At 44.0% G+C, this 10,754-nt stretch overlaps 1 protein-coding gene across 1 annotated transcript; it reads right to left on the reverse strand.

Annotated features, from left to right (window-relative positions):
- Window positions 1-2,646: 2,646 nt before the first annotated feature.
- On the reverse strand, window positions 2,647-10,472 carry PGLS (6-phosphogluconolactonase). Its single transcript, XM_078603568.1, has 5 exons — window positions 10,034-10,472; window positions 9,041-9,148; window positions 6,829-6,930; window positions 4,830-4,970; window positions 2,647-4,099 (listed from the first exon to the last, which is right to left on the reverse strand). Exons 1-5 carry the CDS (start codon window positions 10,301-10,303, stop codon window positions 3,980-3,982), a joined length of 741 nt encoding a protein of 246 aa, XP_078459694.1. The 5' UTR covers window positions 10,304-10,472; the 3' UTR covers window positions 2,647-3,979.
- Between the last annotated feature and the right edge of the window lie 282 nt (window positions 10,473-10,754).

A 10,754-nucleotide genomic window follows, 5' to 3' on the forward strand; every position in this document is an offset into this window, starting at 1 on the left:
ACCTTCTGAGGCAGGGCTTGCTCATATTGCTGCTCTTATGTTGCGCATGATTTCCACGGTCGATGGATGAATAAACAGCACCTTTAGTGATCACTACATGTGATCACTACATGTTGGTGTTAATCTTTGGGACGTGTGTTGGCTGCAGATCAAACATCCATTGAGATCTCATCTTGGATTTATAAGTCACAGAAAATTCTAAAAGGTTCAAATATGTACATGGTTTGGGTCAGAATCAGGATCTTTACTTATCCTGGAGGAATCTGATTAAGCTATTTTTCAAAGATGTCCAGTAGGCATGAGTCAGCAAGTTAAACAATGCAAAATAAACAAAAGATACAAGAGTAAGATCGAGAAAAGTTAAGCATGTCACTAATTAAAAAAAAATTGTGTTAGATCGCGTAAATATTAACGTGCCGTTAAACCCGCCACTACGCAACAAAGCCACTTAGTATGGTTTGTCACGTAAACAAAACATGCCAATTCGTTACTAGTTGAGCACACCAGTGTGTTGGAGAGTAAACCCACATTTACAATTTGAGTACTGTACGACGTTGCGCTGGTAATTAAAACCAACCTCAACAGCAACAGCCAGAATTGTGAAGAAATCCTCCTGTTTCGCGATCTGACCCAAAAAACACTTATGAATATTGGTCGCGAAAGCCTACGTGTTAAATATTATTAATGTGGTTGTAAAAATCGCCCTCATATATAAATTACTGTAGATTTGTCAAGACCAAATGCAAGCTTGGGCAAGGCTCAAAACAACAATCCAAGAACACACTGACACAGTCTAACCGTCACTGAAAAAAATAACTCCAGTTATGATTGATTACATGTTGGATAATTGAACCTCATGGCGGAACCCCGGGGTCCTGCCATAAGGTGAAATTGCATTGCAATTGCAAAAGCCAAGGTGGAGCTCACTGGCCACATGAAGTGCATGGAACCACGTGATAAACTACTCGGGAGACAGAGGGCCAGGCTTGAAGAAAGCCACCCACCCCCTCGTGTGCCGTGCTGGCCTTCACACAGGGGCGGTTTCTTCATTAGGGCGATTGGGCGACGCACCACCAATGTCATTCAACCAGTCACGCTAGCCGTCACTGTGCCTCTGGATATAGTCCAATCAGCGTCATGTCACGTTCTGTGGAGTACCGCCTCTTTTTGGGCGATTTCACTCCGGCTGAGAATCGCCCAGTGTTCCCATAGACTTACATTCAAAGATGTTTTTTTTTCTAATGGGGGGCGCTGCAATGCATTCTCTATGGCTTCCAGGAGGGCTCGCACTAACGTGCTTACGTCATCATACGTAAGCACGTTTCAGTCAACAATTTTATTTTTCGCCACCTAGTGGAATCTTTAATAAAAGAAACTTGAGTGGATTGTATTTATAGTGAGTATAGAAACAAAGAAGATGTATTGTAAGAGTCACTTTATTTTTCATTAATATTAAAGAAGTGAAGTTGCCTTTACATGCTTAAGCTGTTAATTTATCCTTTGCATGGGTGGACCTTATCCTTATAAATCATCCAGACATTTGCCCCCCCTGAGAGATTTTGCAGGAGCCGCCACTGCCTTCACAGGTATTTACCAATAACACTTGCCCCAAGTCTGTTCATGTGGGTCGTAGGTGATGGTGTTTTGTCTTTGATGGTGGTGGTGGTGGCGGATAACGGTTGTAGTGATGGAGGGTGATTGTGGTGGCATTTGGTGGTGTCACAATCGGATATGAACACAACACCGATGTTTTCCCTGTTGAAGTGGTCCATGGTCCAGGCTTGTACCCGACTGCACACACCAGCGCGTGTGATGCGTGTGTATGACGATCGCAGATGCAGGAGGCGGTCGCGTAGTGCAGTGCTCTTCAACATGTTTCACTCCACGACACACGGTTCTCTGGAGTTTCCTCGATCATCGCGGCCACACCGAGCCAAACAACTCACTGTGGGCCCGGGTGGGTGGTAAAGTGTTCCAGTTATGATATAATTCACGCTCTCTTGCTCATGCTTATCCAAAACAAGGAAAAGGACTGATAATGCCAAAATCCGTGACAATAATTTTCCCAACTGCACGTGTATTGGTGTCTGTCTCCGTATCTTGGTGTATCTCCTTGTCTCCGTGTCTATCTCCGCGTGTATCCGTTTCTGCTTGTCTCAAGTGTCTGCATGTCTGTGTCACTCCACGTGTCTCCATTGCCCTCATCCCCTCCTTGAGAACCCAAATATTGGTAATTTATAGATATTTACAAGAGACAAAACGTTTAATGTTTGTATTATTAATAATCTAGAGCCCTATTTAACACGCTGGAGATGTATAATTAGAGAGGAGGAATGTGATGATCAGAGAACCAAGGAGATGGAGTAAACAGTCGTGATGATACATGAAGGATGTCAGAGCTTGGTGAATGGAAGTTATGGACTTATGTGGTTAGAAGGCAGACAAATATAGGATTATGAAGCATGCTTAGGAAATCTATTTGAATCTCGTTTAAAATAATCAATATCCAGCTGGTAGAGTGGGTTTAATCTAAACACCAAATAAAACATATGATCCTACATCTTAACTGGTTTAGTTCATTAGGGTCTAAGCATCCACAATATTACATGGATTCGGCTTTTATTAAATACAACTCAAGGCCGCCAGTTTAATTCTGCACTTTTATTATATTAACAAAAATCAACATCCATAGTGCATTTCACATGATCAATACTAAAACTGATTGTGTATTTCACAAAACTAAAACCTCAGGAATCACAAGAGTACTGTACCAGTTTGATTTTAAGAGCAATTCAAGTACAGTATTTGTAAATCATTTGAAAAACCTCAGCATATCTCTCCTTCAAAGACCTGGTCAAAAGACAACATTCAAGTCGCCATGACAAATGTGATTCGGCAAGATATGTAAAAAATATCAACATAGATGAAATAAGAATTTTGAAAACTGATATCTTCATAATGTACATTTTTATAGTGGAGTAAATGATACATTTACTGTAATTTGCTATGATAATTAGATGACAATAAAATAACAATTTTCTCTGTTGTTTTGAATCTGTGCTGGTGCCCACTTCTCTGTTGACACAGAAATATTAAACATTATTTAATCGCCAATAGAATCATGAACATTTGTATTGGGCCTTTCCAACACTTAGAAAGCATCCACAATGAAAGCATTACGGTGTTAGTTTTTTGTATGAGCGCACAATTCCTATGCACACACAGGGCCTCGGCGCACACACTGAAGAATGTTCCTCGTCAACCAATTTCTGAAGTTGCGCAATGTCTCCACTTACCCACAATGGGCGGCATATTAGCAATGTGTTTTCGTCAACATATGAATGCAGCTCCTATGAATTTTACAAAAAATACCCTTTGGAGTTCACCTTGGCATTTTTGGTTTAATAAAAATCAGCTTGGAGTTGCAGTCACCTGCAAACATGCAGACTGCTACACAAATGCAGTGTGTAATCCCAAAGCCTGCTATCCGATTCCTTTTTTTAATTCAGTAGCCTGTTGCATAAAACACCATCAGCTACATTTACACTCGGTTTGTAATCTAAAGCAGCGTCATCTAATGGGCATAGCCCATATGTTTAATGTAACTAGCCACAGCAATTCACAACTGCTGATGATAGAAGTTACTAAATAAGGAGAAATAAAAATGCACATTTGTGCTGTTTCATGCGCAAAATGCCTAGAACTGAGTCACTATTCACATGCCCTCCACAACTACTCACATGCATCTCTTGAGAACCTCGTGTGGTTGACCATATTTAAATCAAAGACCTCAGTAGTGTTGTTGTCCTAGCGCTCTGATATTGCCATTAGCCTCCAAGAACAGCCCAGAAATCTTCTATATAACCTATGTGTCAACTCGGCTGAAGACCCTGATGTAACGGAAACCACATGCATGCGTCTCGTGGGCTGCCCAGCGGTAGACACCCCGAGTCGTGTCAGTCTCTGCAGGATGCAGACGTCACAGTGCTGACTTGAGCTGGCTGGCCGCTGCCTTGTCCAGAAGCCATAGCAGCTCCCCGTTACTTGGCTGCACCAGGGCTGCAGGAAGGGGGTGCTCCTCATGGCCCTCCAGTACTTGCTGCAAAGAGACCAAGGGAGAGGCACTTTCAAGTGAGTAACCTGCAGAAGAGGCAGTTAAATTTAGCACTGCAGCTTTTTTAAAGGCAAGATATAAACATTTTTTTTTTGATCCAGGAAAAATTCACCAAGCATGAAGACATTTTTAGGAGGTGATGAATAAGTATGTTTGGCAAAATTACATTTTAATGAGGGTTTTGTAAGTGGAAGGGAACTGGAGTATCTGGGGACAACTTATGAATATAAGGGAATCACACTCAGAGGCACAAGAATCCGCATGCTCTACATGACACTCAAAAGTCCAAAAACCCACGAGCTGTACTATCACCTCCTGGGATACTCACAGTTCTGTGGGGTTGAGTCACACAAACGCATCCACAAAACCTTGGCTCAAGTGCTGTTACTTTTTGCATTCCATCTATTCACGAGTTAAGTCATCCGTACACCCCCTCAAGGTCGTTAAGATCTGCAGACTCTGCCCTTGTGTGCGTACCTCAAACCCGGCTGCGTTCCTGGGGTGAGCGGGCAGCTTGCTGTGTCTGCGCCTTGGCTGTGCAATTCCCTACCATTGGAAATTCGTTTAACCAACAATGTGGATACTTTTAAGTCGTGTCTAAAAACACATTTTCTTAATTACGTTTATTTTATGTAGCTCTCCTTCTCTCTTGGCCTTTCCTTAACCTCAATCTTGCACTAAGAACGATGAGCCGTGCCGTTGAGAATTTGCTTACCTTGAGTATCGCCGCCTTGCTCTCGCCCGTACTGATGAACATCACGCATCTGGCTGCGTTGATCACGGGCAGAGTGAGCGTGATTCTCTCTGGCGGAGGTTTGGGGGAGTCACTGATGGGTGCGACCAGCAGTTTCGTCTCCTATCATTCAGCATGCATGGCAAACAATCAAATCATCAAAGCAAACTTTTAAGAAATAGATAGTCTGTTTTCCTATAACACAGTAGTTGTGTTCCTGAAGAGCACTGCGTTATGTAAAAAGCGCGGTACTATAAATAAGATAGGATAAAGCAAAGTTCGCTATAACACGTGAGATGCTAATACAGGCTGAACAAAGAATGAGGCACGTGGGTAGCATCTGAAGCATCTAGCAGCATCCCGCTTGGCGTAATGCTACGTCGAGGCAGCCGTACAACCACTTATTCCTACTTGCGCGACGTTGTTCTGTTAACTCAATCGCGTAATATATCCAATTCGCATCCGCTTTAATAAAAATGTGCTCCCTAATACATTCATCGCGTTATAATCCAATTCGCGTTATGAAAACAACACGCGGTACAGGAGAACAGACTGTATCTGTATTTAGCAAAGTCCCTGAATCACAAATAATATTTTCCAGCAGGAGGTTTAGTTAATTAATTTTCACAAGCATTTTTGCACGTGGTCAAACGGTGCCTGGAAAACACCCACAACATGACAACAATCAAGCGCAGCAGAGATAGGTCTAAAATCACACTCGGTCCCTGGCCTGTTACAGGGACGCTCCCCATAACACATCTGGTAACCCATTATCATCCGTTGAGACACAGCGATGTTGAAATAATTCCAATGTTTGCCTTGGTTAACAAATTCTACTGACAAATATTAATCTGGAAAAACCATTGTTCATTTATATTAAATGCGATTTTCATATTGGTGATGAAAAACAAACCTTGATTTTTTTATTGAAATATCAGTTGAACTCACAATCGAACACTCATTTTTTTAGGAGACATACTTTACTGCTTCATTGGGCTCCCTACTAACATGCAGGTAAGCATCTCAGCCACAGTACATCTCTAATCTCTGCATGACCTACTCGCGCTGCCTCCAGTTTGCTGGATTACAGGCGTATACCACGGCATGCAGCTAAGAATTTTAACGTTGTGATTTTATAATGCGTTCACAGTCTTGTACTGTATTGTGTGGCTCTGTAATACTGCAGTGTGCGCTATATATTTCAATCCCCAAGCGCTTAAGGGAAATAAATACCGTACATGATCTGGCTGATCTGGCTGGTGATATTGCAATGGTTTATGTAGCGTAACGTAGACAACACTTCCATTATGTGTATATGTTGAACTTATGCCACCCGAATAAAATATATTGGCAATACATTGCCCACAGTGTTTAATACTTCTAAGTAAATCAAACTAACCACTCCATTCCAGATAAGACACAATGTGAAAATACCAAAGTTGTAGAGCCAAGGCTTAAAATGCCACGATATTGCCCACTTCGTTTAAAGTATTTGAAAACGAAGACATTACATTTTATCAGGTTTAGACATCTATACCTTATGGAATTTAATCATGACATTGCTACATACATGAAGCAAACAAAAGGTAAGAGTGCTACTTCATATATCCTTCTGAATGGGTGACACAAAATACCATTACACAGCATGCGTGGAGTGTGCTAATATCATAGCAGGACACAGCGAGGACATCACAAATGCAAAGAAAATAATGGCTGTGTGTAGATCTATGCAAAATAAATATCAACTCTCATACCAAAATATTTCATTTGGTTAAATGCAGGATTGTAGTTTTTGTGAATGAAGGGAAAAATTAGTTCAGTGTTTTGCACATTCATAGCAAGAAGTTATCTACAGGTAACGTGTTGCTTCTCCACCACAAGGCTAGATGAACAGAGCATATGGAAATACAAATCAATATCAAACTGATTTATAAACATTGCCTACACCTGTCTGTATGTGTGTATGTGTGCAAACGTTAACCTGCAAAAGAGGGTGTGAAGGAAACAGGGAGCAAGTGTGCCCATCCGGTCCCATCCCTAGCACGAGTAAATCAAAAACTGGAACGTCTTCTCCCGGGAAAACCTAAAACACAAGAGTAGAGTCCACTGTAACGACAATATGTGACATTGTCATCTTCAAAAGCTGCCTTAAAATATGCAATACAAAATACTGCAGCATTATTAGAGTGTTATTGCTCAGACTTGTGATTGGCACAACCCGAAGAAAGAACCGGCTAATTTTTTTTATTATGCAAAGTACTCGACATACAAATTATACAGAAGGGTGTTACTCCAAATTCAAGGTTGCTCTTTTCACACCTCCTGGTTTTATGCATTTGCCTTTTAAAATAAAGCCACTTTGATTTGGTTGTTCAATGGCGTTGAGACATGCATCACAGTAATACATATGGCCACAGTAGAGAAGAGGAGATACTGAACAACTTGTACACATGAACATCTGTGAAAAACAGCTTTATAGCTCATCGGATACCTCCAGTATTAATAACTGTTCTGATTCTGAACATATTAGAATGGCATTTTGAGCATTTGACCTTGCACTAAAAGTAAACAATTGAGACAATGTGATCTAAGAAATCTGAGGATTAACTTTTCTTTTGCATATTTAGTGACAGCATATTATACAGTTACATGAACATTATTTTATTACTTCCCTTCTACGTGACTTTACCGAAAGAACCAAGAAGATGAATCCCTGCAGTCACGAAAGCTTTAAATCGAAAGACAAGACTATATAGGATTTCAATTGTGATCTCCACTGCATCCCCAGAATGTTGCTCAAAGTCCAAGGGTGATGTCTGGGCCTTTGCTTCCGTGGGATCTGGATTGTGGAACTCTGCCGAAGACTGTCAGGGAATCCGGTTCCGTTGGGATCTTAAAGTCCCTCCGCCTAAAAAACATTTATCTTTCAAAAGGAATTTCCTATTTTAAGTCAGAGCCACTTCTTTCCCAACCTCACCCCCATTTCTCCTGATGTAAAGCACTTTGAGATTTTATGTATGGATGTCTAGATTATATTGTACAGATGCATTGGGTTATACTATTAAATATTGTACATATGCATTGGGTTATTGCACAAATGGAAAATTAAAAACGATACAATGTGTGACTGTGGTCATCCAGAACAGACCATGCAGCAAATAACGATGCAATGCCCGAACCACAAATACAAAGGAGACATTACAGCGATACACTCCGCTGCTCCTGACACAGTTGTCTGGCTTGACCACATGAATGTGAGATTGTGGTTGTTGCTCTGCACCAACATCAGCCATACGAAGAACATTGCTCCAAGCACTCCCTTGAACTCACAGTGTTAAGCAGGGCGGCAGCGGAGCTCAAAAGCGAATCTCTGCGATGATCGACAAACGTGATTCTGCTCCTCGGCCAAGTCACCTCCCCGTTGAACGATAAAATATTTTTTGTTAAACTACAGTACACAAAGTGGTGGATGAGTGGTGTAAAGTGTGGGTTAAATATTATTAAACTAAACTTTTTATTTTAGCAAGTAATGCCCACTGAGCTATATCGCTTTTTGTCAGAAGCGACCTGGCCACAAATTATAGCTCAACAAAGTGGCTTATCATGTGGAAATGTACAGCATCCGAATAATTTAAACGCGTGATTCTAAATGTGGAGGGAAAAAACCGGAGGACCCGGAAAAAAATCAATGGGAAAACACGCAAAACTCCAAATATACAGGCGTCAGGGTTGGGATCAAACCCACAACCTGCATACCAGACGAGGTAGCTAACATCTCACCCAATACAAACTTGTCATAGGAGCTTTATGGGTGGGGGTTTGTAATTCTGGGGTGAAATACAAATACCCACATTTATCTAAACACATCTGACCAGTATGGGAATTATTTGATGGTGCATGAACATTGGTGCCCAAGCACAATTAACAACATTTCACTTGTCAAACATTGCCTTAAACATCGCCGAGATTTATTTCTTTTCAAGCAGTATTATTGATGAGTTTTTGCTGACCAATATGGAAGAGTACATTCAATGTCCCATGAAGAAGGGATGCCATGAACTTGCAGTGCTATCAGGTACAACATGTAACCAGGCACACATATCTGAACACATTTTTTTAGCAGATGCAAAGCTCTGCAAAGTTACAAACAGCTGCTTGACTGTGTTAACCCATCACGTGGTGCGAAGTCTCACTTCTCTCATCCTGCGCTCGTAATCTTGGGCTGCTTCCTCCACAGACAGTGAAGGGTTAATTGCTACGACCTGGGACTCTGGCAGGGGGACCTTTCCCAATAAACTGGCCTGAAAGAAAAGGCAGAGAACAGACATTGGATTAACTCTGTTCTGGAAATTATTATTCACCACACAACTATTCATCACATTTTTATAAATGTATCCATAGGATTATCATGCACAGAAATGCCTTGCACTCTAGTGGCAGTGCCTTACGCCAATAATCCCAACTTAAAGCCCACACGTCCTATTAGCACGGTTGGCTATGCACGGTGCGAAAAAAGTTCAACATACATATACATACATACAAGCCAGCTGGCAGGTTAGCCGGCCAGTGTTCGGGAAAATGAATCCACCACCACCGTGTCTCATGCACACGATGACTGTGCATCTCAGCGTGATCCACCAACCCCACCTCCAAGAACAGACAAGATGTAGTAAGCCTGATCAAAGCCAGTGCTTGACCTTTCACAAGCACTCTTATCTCCGGCGGCAAACTCTGTGCCCGCGGTGGATACTCCACATTTCGATGGCGAGGACCGGAAAATTCCAAGCCAAGCCAGGTGGCCTGCGTGCAGGCGTGGTGCGGAGTGCATTCGTGGTGGTTGACCCCTCGGTGAGCGGTGGCAGAGCGGTGGCAAAGCGGTTAGCGCGCTGCGTTGGTGCGATTCCTGCCCAGGGCCAACACCGGTGACGATTATCTGAACCGGTCCTGGGCCTCCCCTAGGTCGACTCGACCTCCAATGAGGAGTACCTGGTGCGGTGTGTGGTTAAACATCGCCACTCGGGAGACAAAGGCGGTCGGGCATGGTTGTTTGGCCACCCCACACTCTCGCGTGCCGTGCCGTGCCGGAATTTCATAGGTGCAACACTTGCTCCAACAGTCTGCTCATCGCCTATACAGGATGCGTGTGATGTGTGGTGTGTGCATCTCTGTCGGTCTATCGGCGGCACCTTGTACTGGCCGTACGTGCTGTCGGGGTGCTGGTGAGGCACGAGCCTCTCGTCGCAGAACAGCAGCCACGTGCGCGCCCAGGGCAGTCCGGGGAGGCCGGGCAGCTCTCGGCCGAACGCGGCGGCGACGCTGCCCCCGGAGAGAGCGACACGGAACCCTCCGCGCTCCGCCACGGCGCGCACCGCCAGCTCCGAGACGCGACGCGCGGCCCACGCCGCCAACTCGCCGGGCTCCGGGAAGACGCGCACCTGCCGGCTGGCGAGCGACATTGTCGAGGGCAGGCGCGAGGGAGGGAGGACGAAGGTGGTTGAGTTAGAGAGAGAGGTGGAAGTGAGTGAGGCGAGCGCGGAGGATTGGAGGTTGGTTGATTGGACAAGATGGGAGAGGAGAGCGGGCGGCTGGACGAGGGAGGATGCGCGCCCCCTGCTGCTGCTGCTACTACACGCGCGTCATTCCGCGCTACGTGCAAGTGGATGATGATGATGGTGGAGGATGTGGCACGTGGGGGCCGGTAGCGTAGCGGTTAGCGCGCTGCGAACACGGCAGCCCGAGTTCGATTCCCGCTCGCGGCCAACACCAGTGACGATTATTTGCAGCGGTTCTGCCCGCCCCCTAGGTCGACTCAGCCTCAAACAAGTACCTGGTGCGTTTGTGTCTAAACATCTTCACTTGGGAAACAAAATCAGACGGGGCGTGGTGCCGGCTACCCTGCCCCTCTCG

This window comes from Lampetra planeri, chromosome 20, assembly GCF_965212315.1.
Source record: "Lampetra planeri chromosome 20, kcLamPlan1.2.h2, whole genome shotgun sequence".
In the NCBI taxonomy this organism is placed as follows: domain Eukaryota; kingdom Metazoa; phylum Chordata; class Hyperoartia; order Petromyzontiformes; family Petromyzontidae; genus Lampetra; species Lampetra planeri.